General features: G+C 39.5%; 10 protein-coding genes across 13 annotated transcripts; 7 read left to right on the top strand and 3 right to left on the bottom strand.

Annotated features, from left to right (window-relative positions):
- Window positions 1-127: 127 nt before the first annotated feature.
- On the bottom strand, window positions 128-2,180 carry LOC6640268 (protein painting of fourth). Of its 2 annotated transcripts, none has more exons than XM_002063337.4 (3): window positions 1,646-2,180; window positions 479-1,588; window positions 128-370 (listed from the first exon to the last, which is right to left on the bottom strand). In XM_002063337.4, the coding sequence occupies exons 1-3, from the start codon at window positions 2,049-2,051 to the stop codon at window positions 234-236; spliced, it is 1,653 nt and encodes a 550-aa protein (XP_002063373.1). In that variant the 5' UTR covers window positions 2,052-2,180; the 3' UTR covers window positions 128-233. The 2 variants fall into 2 exon arrangements, with proteins under 2 accessions (XP_002063373.1, XP_023030692.1); XM_023174924.2 differs by having other exon boundaries at window positions 128-400; window positions 1,646-2,178.
- Window positions 2,181-2,339: 159 nt separating this feature from the next.
- LOC26530124 lies at window positions 2,340-3,187 on the top strand. The gene is made up of 3 exons (XM_015178941.3): window positions 2,340-2,486; window positions 2,544-2,900; window positions 2,954-3,187. Exons 1-3 carry the CDS (start codon window positions 2,401-2,403, stop codon window positions 3,159-3,161), a joined length of 651 nt encoding a protein of 216 aa, XP_015034427.1. The 5' UTR covers window positions 2,340-2,400; the 3' UTR covers window positions 3,162-3,187.
- Window positions 3,188-3,278: 91 nt separating this feature from the next.
- On the top strand, window positions 3,279-5,461 carry LOC6640460 (RNA-binding protein 28). Its single transcript, XM_002063338.3, has 3 exons — window positions 3,279-4,453; window positions 4,512-4,767; window positions 4,828-5,461. Exons 1-3 carry the CDS (start codon window positions 3,339-3,341, stop codon window positions 5,407-5,409), a joined length of 1,953 nt encoding a protein of 650 aa, XP_002063374.1. The 5' UTR covers window positions 3,279-3,338; the 3' UTR covers window positions 5,410-5,461.
- A 122-nt stretch (window positions 5,462-5,583) lies between these two features.
- Window positions 5,584-6,293, top strand: LOC6640461. The gene is made up of 2 exons (XM_002063339.3): window positions 5,584-5,743; window positions 5,816-6,293. The coding sequence occupies exons 1-2, from the start codon at window positions 5,685-5,687 to the stop codon at window positions 6,201-6,203; spliced, it is 447 nt and encodes a 148-aa protein (XP_002063375.1). The 5' UTR covers window positions 5,584-5,684; the 3' UTR covers window positions 6,204-6,293.
- LOC6640462 (NADH dehydrogenase [ubiquinone] 1 alpha subcomplex subunit 8) lies at window positions 6,221-7,282 on the bottom strand. The gene is made up of 5 exons (XM_002063340.4): window positions 7,223-7,282; window positions 7,024-7,166; window positions 6,643-6,818; window positions 6,497-6,587; window positions 6,221-6,436 (listed from the first exon to the last, which is right to left on the bottom strand). Exons 2-5 carry the CDS (start codon window positions 7,150-7,152, stop codon window positions 6,305-6,307), a joined length of 528 nt encoding a protein of 175 aa, XP_002063376.1. The 5' UTR covers window positions 7,153-7,166; window positions 7,223-7,282; the 3' UTR covers window positions 6,221-6,304.
- A 56-nt stretch (window positions 7,283-7,338) lies between these two features.
- Window positions 7,339-8,441, top strand: LOC6640463. Its single transcript, XM_002063341.3, has one exon. It carries the CDS (start codon window positions 7,379-7,381, stop codon window positions 8,426-8,428), a length of 1,050 nt encoding a protein of 349 aa, XP_002063377.3. The 5' UTR covers window positions 7,339-7,378; the 3' UTR covers window positions 8,429-8,441.
- A 276-nt stretch (window positions 8,442-8,717) lies between these two features.
- Window positions 8,718-9,066, top strand: LOC26530290. The gene is made up of 2 exons (XM_015178952.2): window positions 8,718-8,729; window positions 8,791-9,066. Exons 1-2 carry the CDS (start codon window positions 8,718-8,720, stop codon window positions 9,064-9,066), a joined length of 288 nt encoding a protein of 95 aa, XP_015034438.2.
- Window positions 9,067-9,150: 84 nt separating this feature from the next.
- LOC6640464 (pupal cuticle protein Edg-78E) lies at window positions 9,151-9,776 on the top strand. The gene is made up of 2 exons (XM_002063342.3): window positions 9,151-9,282; window positions 9,352-9,776. The coding sequence occupies exons 1-2, from the start codon at window positions 9,151-9,153 to the stop codon at window positions 9,724-9,726; spliced, it is 507 nt and encodes a 168-aa protein (XP_002063378.3). The 3' UTR covers window positions 9,727-9,776.
- Window positions 9,777-9,984: 208 nt separating this feature from the next.
- Window positions 9,985-11,128, bottom strand: LOC6640277 (isochorismatase domain-containing protein 1). 2 transcript variants are annotated; one of them, XM_002063343.4, is made up of 4 exons: window positions 11,040-11,128; window positions 10,712-10,846; window positions 10,421-10,630; window positions 9,985-10,364 (listed from the first exon to the last, which is right to left on the bottom strand). In XM_002063343.4, exons 2-4 carry the CDS (start codon window positions 10,832-10,834, stop codon window positions 10,080-10,082), a joined length of 618 nt encoding a protein of 205 aa, XP_002063379.1. In that variant the 5' UTR covers window positions 10,835-10,846; window positions 11,040-11,128; the 3' UTR covers window positions 9,985-10,079. The 2 variants fall into 2 exon arrangements, with proteins under 2 accessions (XP_002063379.1, XP_046865893.1); XM_047009937.1 differs by lacking the exon at window positions 11,040-11,128 and adding an exon at window positions 10,994-11,014.
- Window positions 11,129-11,716: 588 nt separating this feature from the next.
- On the top strand, window positions 11,717-17,379 carry LOC6640278 (transcription elongation factor SPT6). Of its 2 annotated transcripts, none has more exons than XM_002063344.3 (5): window positions 11,717-11,790; window positions 11,861-12,060; window positions 12,134-12,259; window positions 12,322-12,470; window positions 12,545-17,379. In XM_002063344.3, the coding sequence occupies exons 1-5, from the start codon at window positions 11,760-11,762 to the stop codon at window positions 17,202-17,204; spliced, it is 5,166 nt and encodes a 1,721-aa protein (XP_002063380.1). In that variant the 5' UTR covers window positions 11,717-11,759; the 3' UTR covers window positions 17,205-17,379. The 2 variants fall into 2 exon arrangements, with proteins under 2 accessions (XP_002063380.1, XP_023030663.1); XM_023174895.2 differs by having other exon boundaries at window positions 12,131-12,259.
- Window positions 17,380-20,661: the final 3,282 nt, after the last annotated feature.

The following is a 20,661-nucleotide window of genomic DNA, read 5'->3' as shown; positions in this document are numbered from 1 at the left end:
AAATATTATTATTTAACTATTATTATGTATTATTATGTGTAATAATAATTTAAGGAACGACAAATGATATAAGACGAAAAAACATAAAACATACAAAAATATATAAAAATGAAAAAAGAAAAAAAAATAGAAACCATATCGTAAACTTATTTAATATTGCATAGTATTTTTTTTTTTTTGTACTTGGCTTACAGAAAATTTAATTAGATTTTAATGCAAAATAAAATCAGACTCTATAACTGGGCATATAGCTCTTCCAGGCGCGCCTCATTCGATTGGAGTGCTGGAGCTGGACCAGGAGCAGAAACTCCTCCTCGATTGTCGTCCGTATGTGGTCCGACAGTTGATTGACTCTTGCGGCGTGCTATACCTGAAAACAGCCGCCCAAAACAATTGAAAACTGAGTAAAAATGAGGGAGGAGAGAGATCATTACAAAAAATAGATCCTTCGTAAAGAAAGGATATCAATTTAATTTACATTTGTTGGTGTTGCTCCCCAATTGGGGGTCATCGAGTTGCAGGGAGTTATCCAGAGGCTGAGTGGTTGGCACATAGACTGGCATCACAATTGTATCCACATTATTTTCATTCGTTTCATTAATGCCCAAATAGGAGCGCTCCATTTTAATATTCTGCGCCAGATCAACAATCGGTGTTTGATCCATTTCGATTTTACTGATAGATCTGTGTTCTGGGCATTCCGATTTATACTTCGGCTGATGACTGGTCTGTAGATCTCTAATAAGTTTAGCCTGTACCTCTAGCTGTTTCTTCAGCTCTCTGATGTCTTTATCGTGTTTGGTTAGTTTACTTTCCTCTGAATTGTCATTATCTTCGTTATCATCGCTAATGGTTATGGACTCAACCGGAGGCGGTGTTAAAACCTTAACATCGTCATCGGTTGCATTAAGTGCCATTTCGGAATTGTTTGATTGTTCAACGGTCTGATGGACTGGCGGTGCTGTGGTACGTTTTAGTTTGCGTCGATAGCGAACAGTTAGAATGCGACTATTCAATTGACTATCGACCAATTCCCGGAAGGCATCGCGGGCTATTTCTGGACTGGCATAGCGTACAAAGGCATAACGTGCCCGTTTTAAACGCTTTTGTATACCAATATCGACCCGCACAGAGTTGACAAAGAACTCCTTGATAGCCCCCGTCGTCATGGTAAATGGTATATTGCTAACATACAACCAACAGGGATCAATCAATTCTGCTTGTTCCTCGTCGGTGAAGGCTCTGAGCTCTGCCTGAAGATTCCCTGATCCGAAACGTATCTGATTCAGCTCTTCGATAGCCTTTCCCACATCGGCTCCTGATTTTAAATAAACCAAACAAGATCGTGGTTGTACATTGCCACCGTTCCCAGTATTAAGACAGACATCGGTGATCTCCTTGCAATAGCCAGCGACCATAGATGCGGTGATTTCTGGATCAGGAAAACGTATCATTAAGGCCACACTTTGATTCGCTGTTGAGGAAGAGCTGTTTGATGTCAATTCCCGCTCCAGGGCCAAAGCCTTTAAGGCATTTTGACGCAACAATTGCAGTTGCCCACGGCGTGACAATTTTGATGTGGTGGAAACTAAAAAAAAAAGGATTAATACGTAAGATCTTAGAGGCCTTTGATGGGTTAACTTACTCTGTTTCCTTAACATAGCTCCATTCGTATATTCCGGCAAGTGCAAGGGATTTACCTCATTATAGGAAGTCAAGGATTCGGAGACATTTACCCATGATGTCAACTGACTGCCAGCTGGTGTCTGTTGAAACAGAAATGACTCCAGCGAGGGAACATTACAAATCGGTCCATTACCCGTATAGGCTGGCACATGGCTAGTAGGCGATAGAGCCACTCGCATCTCTATACCTTGACCATCACCGTTGCAATCTCTGTGTAGCGATTCTGCTGGTTCAGCCTGTTCATTTAGTCTGTCCTTTGTTTTTATTTGAAATTCTTCTGAATTTCTGTTCGCCTCCATGGAGGACGAACGTCTTTTGGTATTTGGTCCATCGCCAGATATATCCTGGCCAATGCGCTTGGACATCGCTTATGTATATACCAAGTTTTATTATGAATTTTTTGTTTTTTTTTTTTTGTTTTTCTGTTTTGATGTATGTTTTCCTGTTTGTTTTGCTCTTGTCTAATGTTGAAAAATGTGTCTATATTGTGTGTATGTGAAGTTTATACGTGGGGTAAATTTGTGTATTTAAAAATTACTTTCAAAATAATTTAAATTACAGTATTCCCTGCATTTCCGGCAACTGCAGATTGATTATATTTAAATTAAAAAGCACATTAAAAAATTAACTTTTTGTTTTGTTTACTATAATTAAATTCGTAATTCTGTCTAGTGGCAACGCTGAAAAATTTCAAACAGCTGTTATTGTATCAAAATGTGTGCAGCGGCTCTTTTACATAGTACAAAAACATTAATTAATTTTAGATTAAATACCGGCTTAGCCATTAAACGATTAATATGGTAAGTTAGCTTTGGTTGGTGTTTAGTAAAACCTAATTCAAGTTTATTGTCTCGCAGCTCTAGCTCTACGCAATATCAAAAGAGAACTTCCAGCGATGTGGAAAGAAAACTGTTACACAAGGATAAATTGCCAGAGAGCAGCTATCAATTAATTTACCGGGCACCCATTGAATACTATGTGACCTGGACGAAAAATATATCTACTTTAACAGTGTCGGTGATTGGTTTAGTCGCTGCCTATCAATTTGCCACAAATATGAACTTTATCAACCTGGCAAGGAAAATTGACTTGGCCACGCTAGTATCGCATGAAACCGATTTGTATTTCTTTCTCTCGGGATTTGTACTGATCAACCTGGCCATTCGCATTTTTGTGGCTAAATATCCCTTAAGGATTTACAAAAGCAATGACAAGTAAGTGAATTAATGTCACATATGTGTACAGACTTATCATTAAATTATTACAGATATGTTGCTGTTTATGGCTCTCAGATGCCGTTGGGCACCGTAAAGCATTTTTTCAACCGTGGAGAGATAGCAGAATACACAAATTTCTTAAACCCATGGAGTCATATTATGTTTAAATTGGGTAACCGCACATCCATGCTGTTAATTGACTATTTCAAGACGCCTTCTGAGTTTCACAAGCTATTTGATGATCCCAAACAAAATTGAATAAAAATACTTTTTTAAAAACGAAACGAGTGATGCCGCATTTGTGATTTTTATATATATGGCAACGCTTAAAAAGATGTAGCCTTTTTAAGCTAGATTTTGGCTAGTTTGGCTGCACTGGTATACCATACCATAACAATTCGAACAGCTCCACGTGCAGAGAAACTGTGGGTAAAGATGGAGCTAAAGAAGAAAATGAAGCCTCTTGTGGATGCCACAGTGGAGCCAGAGCCGAACCCGGAATCGACAAATGGGAAACAACCAAAGCGCCGAAATCCATTCAACACCCAGCGGCTGAAGGAGGAAAGGGAGCGCCGGCAAAAGAAACGTGCACGTCTAATAGTTCGCAACATAAGTTATAAATCCACGGATGAGACACTGCGTCAACACTTCCAGCAGTGGGGAACTCTCGAAGATGTAAATATACTCAAGCGAGGTGATGGCAAACTGGTTGGATGTGCCTTTGTCCAATATGAAACCATCAATCAGGCCACAAAAGCTATTAAGGAAGCAAATGGCAAGGAAATGCTGGGAAGACAAGTCTTTGTTGATTGGGCGCTGGGCAAAGATGAATACACCACCAAGCACGTGAAGGAGGAAGATGAGGAGCAAGAGGAAAAAAAGTTAAAAGTAGAAGACGAAGAAAAACCAGATGTGGATGAAGATGAGACGGTAAAAGAGGAAGACTTAGAGGATGATGAAGATGACAAAGCTTCAGGCAACGAAGACGAAGAAGAAGATCAGGAGGAAGATGGAGATTCCGATGAGGAGGATGATGACAAAGACGAACTAAAATCTAAATTGGATGTGTCCAAAGTTAAAAAGGAAAAACAAATCTCCGACGATGTTCAGCAGGGATGCACAGTATTCATTAAGAATGTGCCTTTTGATGCCGAAGATGCTGATTTACGTAAAGTTTGCCGCAAATTCGGTATAGTTCAATATGCCATCATTAATCGACAGCAGATCTCGGGCCATTCCAAGGGCACTGCCTTTGTGAAATTCAAAAACAAAGAGTCAGCCGATCTCTGTTTGCAAGCTGGCACGGAATTCAAACTAATGGAGGAGGTTCTTGACCCCCATCCAGCCTTATCCCGCGACGAGATTAAGAATAAACAAAAGCAGGAACAGAGCAAAGATGATTCTGGCAAAGATTCGAGAAATTTATATTTGGCCCGCGAAGGTCTTATCATGGCGGGATCAAAGGCAGCCGACGGAGTAACCACATCCGATATGGCTAAGCGACATGAATTGGAACAAGTGAAAACACAGGTTCTAAAGAACTTAAATCGGTAATTAAGTATAATTTGTCTCTAAATTTTTTTCTAATTATCTTTTAATGTCCTTCAGATTTGTTTCCCGCAATCGTTTGTCCATTCACAATCTTCCTCAGAGCTACGATAATGAGAAACTTAAGCAAATGGCTTTAACTTATACGGGTTTCCGTCCACATGAGTGCCGGGTAATGAGGGAACAGAAGATTACACCCGAATTCCCTCAGGGTAAATCCAAGGGCTTTGGTTTTCTCTCCTTTGACACACATCAGCGAGCGTTGACAGCTCTGAGAAAGTTAAATAACAATCCACAAATCTTTGGCACTCAGCATGTTAGTATATTCTAAATCCTACTCTCTCTCTCTTACAAAACTTTATCTTTTACTTTGCAGCGTCCAATTGTAGCCTTTAGTATAGAGGATCGAGCAGTGCACAAAATCAAAGAGAAGCGACAAGAGCGATCCAAACAGAATAATCCCACCTATCAGAACAAACTCGAACAGAAGAAAAATAAGGGCAAATCGAAGCCAAAGCCAACTCTAGCAACTCCACCTCAAGGCGATAACAAAACCAAACTTCAGAAGCATTTGAAAAAACTGGAAGCTTCACGTGCTGCAAAGGACAAACAGAAATCAGAGCCACCCAAGCCGACTGAAGAGCAACCCAACTTTGTGGGTGCAGCAGCCAAACCGGGCACATCTCTACGCATGCGTTCCAAGAAGAAGATCGCCGAACAGGCCCAAGAGCATGTGAAGCGGGTAAAGACCGAGAAACGCAAACAGAAGAATAAGAAAATACGCGAAACCCATCTGGCCGAACGCAAGGCCAATAATCGACCCAAGCAGGGGCGTAAAAAGGAGAAAGATGACCTGCGGCCCTTGATCAATAAATATAAGAGCATGATTAGCAGCAATCAGGAGACTACCGGGGGTAAAGTTAAGAAACCCAAGCGTACCAAATGGTACCAAGACTAAAAGGACCTTAATTGTTAAAACTGTGTAATAAAACTATAAAAATATGTTAAAATGATTATGACTGTATGTAAATTGGAAAAGCAGGTAAAAGGGGGATTACCCTGACAGCTGGCGGGACTGGATGGAATCTTATCTACCTGACTGCATCATTCTTTTTCCTATATATAACCGACTTGATAGCCAAAACTATATTCAGTCTTGCACAGCAACGCGTTCCGAACGCTTCAAACATAATATTAAATATTATCTGAGATTCTCAAAGAATCGATCTGAACATGATTCCACAAAATAACCATGAATTTGTCATTGTGCGGTTATCCTTTGTGCCTTATATGTAAGTATTACATTGAGTTTGGAATCATAGCTTAAGAGAAGCAATCTAATATTAAATCTCGTTTACTTGCAGACATCCTCACTATCCGCGCATCAGTTATCAATTGAGAAAGTATCCACCAAGCGGATCTATTGTACCAGTGCGAGATTGGTTTGAGCATGTGATGATGCGGGAGCGTTCGAATCTGCCTTCTGAAAGCCATATACGTTTCTGCGAGTGGCGCATTCTGACTGGCCAATTGGAGCTTTTCAACATTAATGGCTATCGTTATGACAAGATAATGCTAATCCTGGGCGAGGATAGTGTCTCTTGGGTTTACTATCAATGTTTGCCTATACATCCTAGGATTGAGGGTAGCGCCAAAATTCCCATTAGCTATTGCAGCTGCTGCCTGGAGAATCAGTATTTAACTATAATGGATAAAATTAAGGAAATTGTGTTGGGTTATGCAAATGAATGAATGAAATAAACACCAAATCAACAATTAGAAGTTTTCTATATTAGATTAGAAGATGATTTTTCAAGCTGGGAGCAATTATTTAATTGATCGATCAACAACAACTATTCCAGCCAATGGAAACGTGAGCCATATTTGGCTGGTGGCTTTGGATAATCCTCGGGTAGGCCAGGTGTGGCATCGGGATAAACGGTGATTTCCTCTTTCTTTGGAGGTGGGCGAGCTGTTTGTACCACCTGTACGAAGAGTTTGAATGAAACAATGTACTGACAGAGATAATATCAACACCAACTCACCTTGGCCCTGGAAAAGTAACCATAGGATGGACGATCCCAATCAAAGTTGTCCTTAACACACTTGTCAAACACACCCTGGGTCTTGCGGCAGCTGAAAGGAATATGTTTAGCACTCGTCTTTATTATAACTAACCAATACAACTTACTGCCCAAAAGCCATGGTTCCACTGCTCTTGTCCAGGCAAGTGGCGTATTGCATGAATTCCTCATAACAGGTCTTCTTCACCTGACGGAAGAAGTTCAGGGCGCAATTGGTTACAGCTTTGCCCTCTGACAAACAGGCCCTTGGATCATCAAGCTCCTGTCGGCATAGCATAAACTCCTGGAAATAAAACACGAAACAATATAAAAAACGTAAACAAAAGTGTTATTTTTGAGGTTAGGTTATATAACGAAAATAGATTTGAAAATCTTCCGGCTGGACAATTGTGGGAAATGTGAGTGGGTAAATAAAGATCCAGTCATCCTTTAACTATAGTTAATATATAATGTTCAAGTTATTTGCTCAATCACCAAGTTTTACTAACATTATTTTGCTGTTCGCATTGTTTGCCCAAATGAAAGGCGCCTGCTCTTAAAGCAGCCGTCGACAGATTTAGCTCCTGGGTATTCAATTCCGATTCCTCGGGCAGTGTTGTGTTGTTGGTGATGACCATTTTGCTGCCGCAATCTGGAATAAATTTTAATTTATGTGATTGCAATGCAAATTTGTTTGACAATTTTTACCTTTTTCCCAGTCTCAACAAAACAACAGCTGTTTAGAATCAGTGTGACCAGCCATGGCAACAAAGAGGTATTTTAGATGATATGGCAACACCTCCCAACAGGGGTGGCCGTTACTTTTTTGTTTGAATGGCAATCTGAAAAAAAAAAATTTTGAAAATGTCATTTATTATGATTTTGCTTATATTTTCTACTCCTTTTGCCATTGCGAGCCCAGTGAAAGTTCTTAAATATCAGAACTCTGTAAGGACCATAGTAAATGATCTTATTGACAATTGGCAATCGCCTATTGTTTATCTTAAAAGTCGTGGATATTTACCTAAAGATATGGACAGTGTTTCCGAATTGGATTTTGAAAATAAGTTGCAAAATAATGTGCCTCAAGAAATGTCTCAACCGAAGCAAAGTCTGGTGGACACAAATGAGTATCCAGCTCAATCACACTCGAAACTGAAGATCAAATTTCACCAAAAAAGTAAACCAAATGTAGAACTCAAGAAAACCGAACACGAACCAAGACAAGAAGTGGCTTTTCATGAGTCTTCAGATAAAACAGCAAAGAAGTTAAAAACTAAATATCATCATGAAGATAAACCTAATATAGAACTCAAAGAAATCGAATTCGAACCAAAACAAGGAGCATTGACCATTGATCATTCAGATAAAACATCCAAGAAACTGAAAACAAAATATCATCATGAAGATAAACCTAATATGGAACTCAAAGAAATCGAATACGATGCGAATAAATTCAAACGTGCCAACCGGTCTTTCGAGGACAAAGAATCAATTGAGTTGAAGAACATGTTTCAAACGCTCTTCTCTACCAATGATAATACAATTTCCGATGAAATAAAAACCAAATTAAATGTACCCTGGGATATGAATGCTTTGAAATTCTCAGCTCGCGATGAGGCGAATAAATATTTTGAGAAATTCTGTAATAAACGAAATGAGAACGCGTTCAATAAAGCAGCGGAAAGTGACTTATCGCTTCAAGAGCAGGTGGCCCAATTATATCCATCAGTTCTAGAATCGAAGAATATGCATTGGGGTCGGAAATATAATGATCTAGAGGACAGCTCGCCATATAAGAAACCAGATTACTTAACGAATATTGCCAAAATGTTGAGTAGTCCCAAAATACTAAATGCGGGCAAAACATCGTATCCATTTCATAAACAGAAACTTTGGCAAATGCATTATTAAAAATTATATTACTCACTGTTTATATATAAATATATTTTCAAATTTAGCTGAATAATTTGTCTTGAGCACACAATGATTTCGGGGATGGAGGCCTGACACCGCCAGACACATGAGATTATATGCATATTCATGGCCCATGTTTTTTGTTCGATTTAATCTCAATCATTTAGCTAATTGATTAAAACTCGTTTAGTTAGTGTGGTCAACTGGCTGTTGGTATCTTCTCCACGGCTTGGGTATATAAAGCCGGGCAACATTTTTGTCTATTTGTTTAAACCTTTAAAGCAAAATGCTGAAACAGGTCGGGTTGGCAATTGTATTTCGAAAGAAACTTAAATTTTAATTGTGATTCTTTAATTTAGGCTGTGATTCTAGTTATTGTAATGGTGGCTTTGGCATCTTCCACTCAGGATTATCCAGAGGCAGAGCTCATTGAAACAAAGAATGTGCAAAATTTAGATGGAGCTGGACAATTTGAGCATAAAGTCAAGGTCAGCAATGGAATTGACCAAAGTGCTAAGGGCAATGTGAATGCTATAGAGGGTGAATACTTTTTACCTGCCCAGGATGGAGGCAAACCCATCCGCGTGACTTATATAGCCGATTCGCAAGGTTTTCGTCCACACATTGAGAATTGACCTTGAATTGATATTGTTGTTATTATTATTATTATCTTGATGAAATTTGAAATAAAATAATTAAAATTTGAAATTGATATTTTAATGCACTTAATTTATGAGTCCACACACAACTGGTTACACCTGAATTTTGTGGGGAGTAAGTATAAATATCTGGAGCCAGATTGCATTTTTCGGCAAAAAACATTTGGTAATACTTACAACATGTTCAGATATGTGAGTAAATAAATATAGATTTACCAAAATCAGAATCTAATCTAATGATGATCTCACTTTCCATTTCAGTTGGCTGTCATCGTTTCCCTTTGCGTGGTTGCCTGTTTGGCTATTGAGGATGATGCCCATGCCCATGTGGATAAGGCATATAAAAAGGAAGATGGTCATGGGCATTTTTCTTATGGTTATGAAATAACCAATGGCATTGGTGCCGACGAATCTGGCGATGAGCATCAGGTGAAGGGAGAATTTCATTTTGTTTCCAAAGAGGGTAAACCTATAAAAATTACCTATACGGCTGATGAGAATGGCTATCATCCGCAAGGTGATCTATTGCCCACTCCTCCACCTATTCCAGAGGCTATATTGAGAAACAATTTGGCCTACATTAAGGCACATCCACGTAAGGAGGAGCAGCAGTCAGCCAGTCATCGTCGTCATTGAGATTGAGATTTGTAAGCGTCGAATGTGAACAAATAAAGTTACAAAAGCCATAAATATTGATTTTCAAAAATTATAGTTAAAATCTGCTTTGTCATCGCAAAAGGCAGCAGCAAAAGGAAACGGAAATGGCCGGAAGGTGGGGAGGAAGGCCAGCCATTGCCCGTGCCATTGCTATCGCTATTGTGCCTGCTTATAACTTTTGAATGGAATATGTTACGGAAATGACAACTTAAATGTGGCTTCATCCCATCTACTATATATTGACTGTTATCTGTTTATTCTCTATATATACACACATACACATACATCTTTGTGAAATGCAATTTAATTTTAACAATAGTCATGGATTTCCCTTACAATTTGGACACTCCACTGCCTGCATTACGTTTCAATTCCATATCCACGGAGGGTGGATATACCAGTTTACGTATTAGATCGAATTTTGGATTATTTTTATCACGCACCAAATCGAATATAATACTTTCACTTGTGGTTATCACACAGCCAGCTTGACGCAAACGATCCAAGGCCAAATCACGATCCTGATTCAAACGGGATGAGCAACAATCGGCCACCACATAGACATTGATATTCTGTGCCAGCAGATCAATGGCGGTTTGCTCCACACAAATGTGGGACTATCAATGACAGAGATGTTAATACAAAAGAAATTAGAAATCAGCTATTCACTCACTTCCAATCCATAAAGCACTACATCATCTGGCTTCTCCTGAAAGAGCTCCTTCATCACCGCCTTCACCTCCGGCGTTATCATGCTGAAGAGTGTCTTGTTGACAACTACTTTGGCATGACACACATCCAATTGCTCGACAGTTTTACCCAATTTCTCGGGATAATGTTCGGTTACAATCAAGGGCATATCCAGAGCCTTACCGGCTTTAGTCTGTAATCAAATATAATCCATGTATTAATCTCTCTACTGTATCAGATAAGCATGGAGAGGGGGCTCCAAAGTTCAACTTGCCAACTTGTCCGCATTTTTAACCATGTTGTCGAACAGAGGCATAGCCGGACGGAATTTCTCCTGTATATCGCATAGTAGGAAAAGAGTCTTCTTTGGATTCAAATGACAACGACGCAGAGCCATTATTGATAAAATCTGAGGAAAATAATAGACAAAATGTTTAAAGATAAATCAACAGGTTGTCTATTAAATTTATTAATAAAACTTTTTACTAATTGGCATATGTATGTAATTCACATATAGACAGAAAATATGTGTTAATTTAATTAAATTTGACTTTACGAAAATGTTTTTAAGACTCTTTTTATTGTTTTGTTGCTTGACTTACTTGCGACAACACAAAATGTTAAATAATTTCATTGATGTGTATAAAATTCAATGAACAGCTGATTGGGGGGCCAGATGGGAGCAGAGTCAGTAAGTGAGAAAGATAGCGAAAGTTGGGTTAACTTCTATCAAATTGTGAGCGCTCCATATGACGTCATTAAATGGGGGTGAAATTTAGTGTGAGAAATGTAAATCAGCCTCAAAAGCTGATCGCTCCACCAGTGACTTTTCCATTTACATGGGAGCTATATGATATAGTGACCGGATCCGGCTGAATACGAGATATAGGAATTAGGGCTGAAAGACATGGCCATTTCCACTAGTCTCGTCGTGCTGCTCGATAAAAAATGTTTTTTATATGGTCGTAGATCTAAATTAATAAACAGTTTTTACAAGGGTATTAAAATATTACTTCATTTTTAATTTTAAGAAATAAAACTGATAACAATTACTGTCTCTGTGTACTTCATTACCATTTTCTTTAGGGTTGACGCGCTTGCTTGAAGTAAAGAATATCGTTGTTGACAGCTTTCAGAAAGCACGTGTGACCGTTTCAAAATAAATAAAAGGAAGAAAGTGCTGCCTACTATCCAACTGTCATGCCATTTTGACATATATGCTTCCTCTTAGTGTGCTTTGCATTCGAAAATCGACAGTCATTCAAGAGAATTAGAAAATTTGTTCATTCTTGGAGAAAATTTGTTCTAGTTAGTTGTAAAAAATGGCAGAAGCTTTCTTTAACAAAATTTCAGGTAGTTATTTTAATTCCAAAGAAAAATATTTTAATTTCCGTCGAATATAATTACCCTTGATATATTCCAGAGCCCGAAACCTCCAGTCAAGGATTGCAGGAGACATCTAGTGAAATTGACTCGGTGGCAAGTGGAAGTCGTGACGATGCAAGCAGCGTAATCAGTGGCAAGAAGCGCAAGAAGCATGAATCGACGAATCTTGATGATGGGCTTGAAGAAGATGACTACGATTTGATTGAAGAGAACTTGGGTGTAAAAGTCGAGCGACGTGTAAGTTACGAGTGTTTGACAAAATTTTCCAACTAATTGTCCTTTTCCTTCCTTTGGGTATCGTTTAAAGAAGAAACGTTTCAAACGTTTGAGGCGCATCTATGATACCGAAAGCGATGGCGAGGAACAGCATGTAGATGAAGGATTGGCAAGAGAAAAAATTGCCGAAGAATTATTTAATGATAATTATGGCTCTGAGGTTGTATTTTGGATATTTGAATTTGAGGCTTATACGATTTAATAATGTTTCTCTTACCGCAGAGCTATGAAAGTCGTAGGCAGCGCAATTCTCCCAAGATACATAACTATGATGATGAGGATTCGGAATCGGATGCAGATGATTTTATAGTAGATGACAATGGACGTCCCATATCGGAAAAGAAAAGACGTCGTCCAATGTATACAGATGCGTAAGTGAATCAAAAGATTTCGTTATAAAACCAAAAAGAAAAGACAACTAATGAAATATTTCTCATCCGAACAGTTGTCTGCAGGAGAGCCAGGATATCTTTGGCGTTGATTTTGATTTCGATGATTTCGATTTTGACGATGACGACGATTATGAAGACGACTCGGAGGGTGATGACACAAATTACATGACAAGCAAGAAAGGGAAATCTGCCAAAAAGAAAGTTTCCATTTTTGATGTCTTTGAACCGAGTGAATTGAAACGTAGACATTTCACCGATGTGGATAATGAGATACGAAGAATTGATATACCCGAGCGTATGCAAACGCGTCAAATTCCTGTAACTGCAGCTGACTTACAAGAATTGGAGGATGAGGCCAATTGGATATATCGTCATGCATTTTCAAAATCAACCATATCCGAACAGGCTTGGAACGCAGAGCGAAAAGCTCCAACGGCAGTTCTAAAAATCAAGCAAACGCTTGAATTCATTCGTAATCAACAATTGGAAGTACCATTTATAGCCTTCTATAGGAAGGAATACATTAAGCCAGAGCTAAGTATCGAAGATCTGTGGAAGATTTACTACCATGACGAACTCTGGTGCCAGCTCTACGAACGCAAGCGTAAACTAAAGACGCTTTTTGAGAAAATGCGGCAATTTCAGTTAGAGACTTTAGGAGCGGATCCGGAAAAGTCAATTCCCGATGATGTGCGCCTTATGTTGGACAGTGATTTTGAGCATCTGAATGAAGTCCAGACGGTGGAAGAGCTTAAGGATGTACATATGTATTTTCTACTCAACTATTCCCATGAGTTGCCCAAAATGCAGTCCCAACAAAAACGCAAATTGCTCCAGGAACGTCGCGAAAAGGAAAAGGCACGGAAACAATCTGCAAAGAAAGCAGCGGAGAATATTGAATCCAAAAATGAAACGAATGAGGCCGATGAGCAACTGAAACAGTCTTCAGATTGTAGTCCCTATGCCGTGTTCCGTAAAGATGGAATTTTTGGATTTGTCAAGCGTTTTGGACTCTCTCCCGAACAGTTTGCCGAAAATTTACGGGACAATTATCAACGTAACGAGATCAAACAAGAGTCATTGAGCCCCACGGAGGTGGCCAAGGGATTTCTATCGGCGCGCCTCAAGACTGTGGATGAGGTTTTGCAAGCATCCAAACATGTGGTCGCCCGTCAATTGGCCCAAGAGCCTTTGTTGCGTAAAACCCTGAGGGAAGTCTATTTCGATCGGGCCCGGCTCAATATTCGGCCCACTAAAATTGGTATGACCCAGATTGATGAAAACTCGCCGGTGTATTCGATGAAATATGTGGCCAAAAAACCTGTCGGCACTCTCTTTGGTGATCAGTTCATCAAGCTGCTAATGGCTGAGGAGGAGAAACTTATAGAAATCCAATTCCTCGATGAGTTCGAAGGAAATTCCATCGCCAGTGGCGACTATGTGGATGGGGCAAAGTCTTTGTACCATCTGGATCAATTCTCAAAGCACGTTCTTGAATGGAATGCCCTGCGTGCCGACAGTGTCCAGATGGCGTTGAAACAATGGGTCATACCAGATCTCATCAAAGAGTTGAAGGCAAAGCTTCAGGAAGAGGCCCAGCAGTGTATTCTGCGCTCCTGCACAGCCAAGCTGTACAAATGGCTCAAGGTGGCACCGTATAAACCAGAATTGCCTCCTGACTCCAGCTACAGTGACTGGAGCACTTTACACGGAATCCGAACCATGGGCCTGGCCTACGATTCAGATCAATCAGTGGCTGCGTTCTGTGCCTTCGCCACTGTGGAAGGTGACATATCCGACTACCTTCGACTACCCAACATACTCAAGCGTAAGAAATCAAATAACCCCGAGGAGAAGGCACAAAAACTTGCCGACTTACGTAAGCTGAGTAATTTGATCAAATCGAAGAAGCCTCATGTTGTGGTTATTGGGGCCGAATCGCGGGAGGCCCAAATGATTCAGACAGATATCAGGGAAATACTTAAAGAGCTGGAAACCTCCGAGCAATTCCCACACATTGAAGTGGAGATTGTTGAGAATCAATTGGCCAAAGTCTATGCCAATTCCAAGAAGGGTCAATCGGATTTCAGGGAGTATCCAGCTCTTTTAAAGCAAGCTGTGTCCCTGGCCCGTAAAATACAGGACCCTTTGGTTGAGTATTCCCAATTGTGCGGTGCCGACGAAGAGATCCTATGTCTACGCTATCATCCCCTGCAGGATCGTGTGCCCAAAGAGCTTTTATTGGAACAACTCAGTCTGGAGTTTATCAATCGAACTAATGAGGTGGGATTGGACGTCAATGTGATGATACAGAATTCACGTAGCGTCAATCTGTTGCAATATATTTGTGGTCTGGGTCCTCGCAAGGGACAGGCCTTGCTGAAGCTATTGAAGCAGAGCAATCAGCGCCTAGAGAATCGTACGCAATTGGTCACCGTTTGCCATTTGGGTCCCAAGGTCTTCATCAATTGCAGTGGTTTCATTAAGATTGACACCAGCATATTGGGAGATTCAACGGAAGCCTATGTGGAGGTTTTGGATGGATCACGTGTCCATCCGGAGACCTACGAATGGGCTCGTAAAATGGCCAACGATGCAATGGAGTATGATGATGAAGAAACCAATCCGGCTGGAGCTCTCGATGAGATCCTGGAGTCACCCGAACGTCTCAATGATCTTGATTTAGATGCATTTGCCGCAGAATTGGAACGTAGGGGACTCGGCAATAAGCGCTTCACTCTGTATGACATCAAAAGTGAACTGAATTGCCTCTACAAGGATTATCGTTCGCCTTATCTAAAACCCAGCTCTGAAGAGCTTTTTGATTTGTTGACCAAAGAGACGCCCGAGACGTTCTATGTGGGAAAATGGGTTGGAGCTATGGTCATTGGATTTGCCTATCGTCGGCCGCAGGGTGATCAAATGGATAATGCCAATCCAATAAGGATTGAGGCCACAGGGAGATGGGAATGCCCATTTTGCCATAAGGATTTTCCCGAGCTATCCGATGTGTGGAATCATTTTGATGACAATACTTGTCGGGGAAAGGCTTTCGGTGTGAAGCTAAGACTAGATAATGGACTGCACGGCTTCATACACATTAAGAATCTGTCGGATAAGTTAATACGTAATCCAGAAGATCTAATGCACATCTCCCAAATGATTTATGTGCGCATCATAAATGTCGATATCGATCGATTCTCCGTTGACTGCTCCTCCAAGACATCCGATCTCAACGATGTGAAGAATGAGTGGCGTCCTCGGCGAGATACCTTCTATGACCATTTGTCTGAACAGTTGGATATTGGCAAAATGGCTGAAACAAAGACGAAAGCATTGCAGCAACCGACATACATGCGACGCATTATTGCCCATCCTAGTTTCTATAACAAACCATATGCCGAAGTTATCGCTATGTTAGCCAAGGCCGATCAGGGTGACGTGGCATTGCGTCCGAGTAGCAAGGCGAGCGATCATTTAACTGCCACCTGGAAGGTGGCCAATGACATCTTCCAGCACATCGATGTGCGTGAAGAAGACAAACCGAATGATTACAGTTTGGGAAAAAAACTCTGGATTGGCACCGAGGAATTCCAGGATCTCGATGAAATCATAGCCCGGCATATTCACCCCATGGCCATGGCGGCTCGAGAAATTCTGCAGTACAAATATTACAAGTCCAATTTGGCATCCACCAATGGGAATGAACGAGATTACATGGAAAAATTGTTGCGCCGCGAGAAACTCAAGGAACCGATGAAAATCCACTATTTCTTTTCTGCTTCCAAGCCATTGCCTGGTAAATTTCTGCTCTCCTATTTACCCAGGGACAAGGTATTTCATGAATATCTTACCGTCATACCGGAGGGATATCGTCTTAGGGGCCAGATCTTTGATTCAGTGAACAGTTTGTTGTGTTGGTTCAAGGAACATTGGTTGGATTCAAGTCATCCGCCAACGGCCCCAAGTAATTTGAGTACTACACCCAACATGATGCGTCCTCCACCTACGCCCATGTCTGTGGGTTCTGCCTCAGCTAGATCAACTGGCAGTCGCCCTTATAGTGTTACGGATTCAGTGTATAGTGGCACACCAAGAAGTGGTATCAGTCCTGCTGCTTCTAGCAGTTCAAGCGGAAGACAAGTAAGAGGACGAAGTGTAAGCTCAAGTGCATATTCCGTTTCGCAACCCATTAGTAATACATATGGCTTCATTTTGAGTAACTCAACATCATCGAACACCAGTCATTATGGTAGCTTAGGCACACCCTCATCGCATAACTCCTCTCACATTAACATGCCGTACACACCCGGGGATGATGCATTATATATGACTCCCTTTACGCCGCATCAAAATTTTAGTGATGCACCCAGTCCTAGTGATCAATCACCTAGCCAGTACCGACGAAACGGAGCAAATGGCAACGGCCATAATTTCTATGGCGCAGGCAGGCGAAATACATACAACACTGGTGGACATAGGCCAAATCAAAACTGGACTTATCGCAGAGATCCACAGCGGCAGCAACGTCATCAGTCATCCATGAATATGGGTAACATGAGCATGGGCGGTAATAAATATGTATCCACTCCCATGAGTGGGTACAATACGCCCAATTCATCTGCGGCCAGCACTACTGCCCATATAAATATCTCTCCACTTTGCATCGATCACAGTGCCGATGCCACACCACTTTCCGATGAGAAATATTAAGACACCCGACACAAAACTAACAAGAGATATCGTTGGACACTATTTACACCTTTGAAGACTTAACTAGAAGTTGGCGAATTTCTTTCATCAAATGAAAAAACCGCCGATTTAATCTGGCAATAGCATTCTAGTCATTTGTACATTTATTAATTTTTTTTTACCTTAAGATATAATACTAAACATAAATAATATAAAATTTGTATATAAATAATAATATTCAAAATAATAATATAAAAATTTAAACAAATCAATTTTAGTTATTTCAAACGGAAGCTCTATCCAAATGCTGATCTTTAAAAAAATAGTTAGTCAATTCTTTTTTGATGGAAGAATGGTTCTTTTAAGTATTTTAAGTGATCGTCATATTTTAGAAGCTCAAAGTCGGATTATGAGAATTCAGTTGTAGTCATATTAAAGAAAATATGAGTTCCCAAAGGGTTGTTAACCCTGCTCTAGTCAGATATTGTTATCCTTTTATAGAACATCTCTTAATGCTCACTATATTATTGCATTTTCTACATCTGTAAGGAATATTTGAAAAGAGAACCCGAAATGTCATTGAATACTGTTATTTATTAATTCTAATTACTAAATATAACGGACATCCTTGCTAAATGGAGCAGCTAATGATGTTTCATTGAGTTGAACTGATTTCTATTTCTGCATGTTTTTTGATTCTTCAGAATATCGTTTCAAATAGGTTTATCAAAATTCGACATACCCTACGTTACGATGTTTTTTGAGAAAACTGAGGAATAATTTCATCATGTGAGGAAAACTTCAAACATTTAGCGCGCTTATCTCAAAACCATTTTCTTAAAACTGGCGAAACAAAATGCGGTCGACGCAGAATGACTACCATTCTGATCCTAACTACATTTGCAATTTTAGAATTTTTTTACTCTACACAAAAAATGTCCAGAATTACATCCATGCCGCCATCAGAATGCCTTTTTTGGGCTAACTTTCTATTAATTTGTTTTTATTTCAGTAAAAACATAAATTTCAAGGTTTGATTTAAATTTTAAATAGGTCGTAATCTAACCACATAAAAAACATAGTTCTAATAACTCTTTCCGTTGCATCATTTCAATAATTTTATTTAAAAGGGGGCCAAAAAACAGGCTCCCAATCAAAATGACCTGCTTTACAAGTATCAAAAACTGTTCACAGCTTTTTTTTCAAACTTCAAATTTGTTGGCATTTAAAGTTCATAAAGTTATTCGCTTTATGTACTCCAATTTCCCTCCCCAATCCCCCTACACCGCCAAGGAATTAGAAAATGATTGGTAATGATCGCCATTTGCAAGACCATGCTAATCGTTTTGACCGATAAATGTCCGCTAAAATGTTATCGTTTTTGCATTAGATTAAATTTAATATCTTTCCTTACGCTAAGTCTCTCTGGATCCCACACCAATACGCAATTTGGTTAATTAAAAACCATATATAATCTCCATTTAAATAAACTTGCCCTAAGCTAACAATTACCACCTACTATGCCACCTAACTTAACTGCCAACCGCCCCTCGGTATCTCCCCCTCGGCCGACGCACTGTAAATACTCACCTGAGCCTAGTTCTATGGCAATTAAGGTTAAAGCTTCCACATAGCCAGCAGATTTATATTCATAAGCCAAATAGAGCCCATAGCCCAAGCACTTCTTCGTTTTGCTGTGCTGGTGTCTGTCTGGAATGTCTCAGCATTTATAATTGAATTCCTCCAGACTGACTGACTACTACTACTACTAGGACGAACTCCCATGCCACCTGAGTGGTGAGGATATTATAGTAATGAACCACACCCACAACCAACCAGACCCACCCCCACACACAGTCAATTTCAATAACGCAATCAAATGAAATGCGTGCAATTTCAAAAAACCACAAAGAGCATCAGCAAATAGAGAAGAAACTCAAATGCCAATGGCCCACGCAATGTCCAAGAAATCGGTTATATTTGTTAGATATTCTAGGCACGTAGCTCCTATAGGTCTAAAGAAAGGGACTAGAAGGCAGAAAAAGGTAGACAAGGATAATGGCTTTTCTTTTTTTTGGTTTTTCTTTTGTTGATGGGTGGTGGGGGCCGGGGGGAAGCCAAAAGTCGCATGCATATTTCAGTAATTTGCACTAACTAAACAAGAGAAAAAGAAATGAAGCAACCTTCTAGTCAATTTTATTTTATTTTTTTGGGGTATTTGTAGCAGGTGGCATAATCTAAATTTCTAACTTTATTTTATATTCATGATGTTTATTTAACATTTTGATTTTCAATTTTAAAACCATTTCCCCATGTCAAACAAAAAGATGTCTTCGATTGCGCCTAAAATCGTAAAAATAGAACTTTAAAAGGAAATTATTTAATTTATACAATAAATTGAGAAAATTACCAACGAAAAAAAAAAAAACAAACAAGAAGAAGAACAAGGAGAAAAGTTTGTTTTATTGTTTTGATGTTTATTTTCCGAAAATTTTTGTTCATTTGCACAGACGATTTAAGTCAAAAAAGTAGCAAAAAAAATGTCGATGAGAAAAATTGTTCTTTTGTTTTCACTTGATTTTTATTTTGTCATTGTCTGGCAATAAAATACAAAATGTACTTGTATGTGTGTGTGTGTGGGTTTGGGGTGGGGTGGGGTGAGTGGGTGTTTGTGTATTATTGTTGTTGCTATTTTTTTTATGTGATTTCTTTTCCTATAGCCCCAGAGAAGGAGCCATGGAGTTTGGTGGAAAGTGCTCTCATGTGAAATGAGAAACGGAAAAGAAACAAAATGTCTGTATGCCATTTATTTGAAGAGTTTTGCCATTTGCAATTGTAAGCAATTTGATCAAATGAAATGTAAATGCGAATCAATTGTAGTTTTATTTGTAGTCATTTAATTTCACATTTTAGCATTATCATATTTGCATAGAGTGACTGAAAGAGTTGTTCTCCTCTCTCTCTCTCCCAGTGGACCAAACATCAACATCAAAAAACACTTTCTATCCCCCCCGCGGAAAAAAAGAAAGCAAAATAGTGTAGTTTTAGTTAAGTTAGGTTGTATATATACATAAGCATTACGTGAGCGTTCTCATTCCACGTTCGTTCGACAATTTTTATCGACATGATATGCCCCAAAAAAAAAAAAAGAAGAAAAACCAAAAAACCTTTCGAACTTCGAACAACCGAGACACGGGGTTACCCGTGCCTGTTGGACTCCCTGTTCCCAGTCCCAACAATGCCAGGTCCTCCATATAGCCAGCTAATGCTTGTCACGTCTCCTTCAACATTTGACAAGGCAAATTCGCCAAAACAAAACAGGAATAAAATAAAATAAAATAAAAAAAAGAGATGTGAAAGAAGAAATTCCACACGTTGCTTGACTTTGTTTTTCATGGTGTTGTTGCTGTTGTTATTGTCGTCGGTGGAAAATGATTTTCACAGGTGAATTGGAAAGCGCGCATAATGTTGTAATGTT

Source organism: Drosophila willistoni (genome assembly GCF_018902025.1).
Source record: "Drosophila willistoni isolate 14030-0811.24 chromosome 2L unlocalized genomic scaffold, UCI_dwil_1.1 Seg196, whole genome shotgun sequence".
In the NCBI taxonomy this organism is placed as follows: Eukaryota; Metazoa; Arthropoda; class Insecta; order Diptera; family Drosophilidae; genus Drosophila; species Drosophila willistoni.
This window is presented reverse-complemented; position numbering and strand designations above follow the sequence as displayed.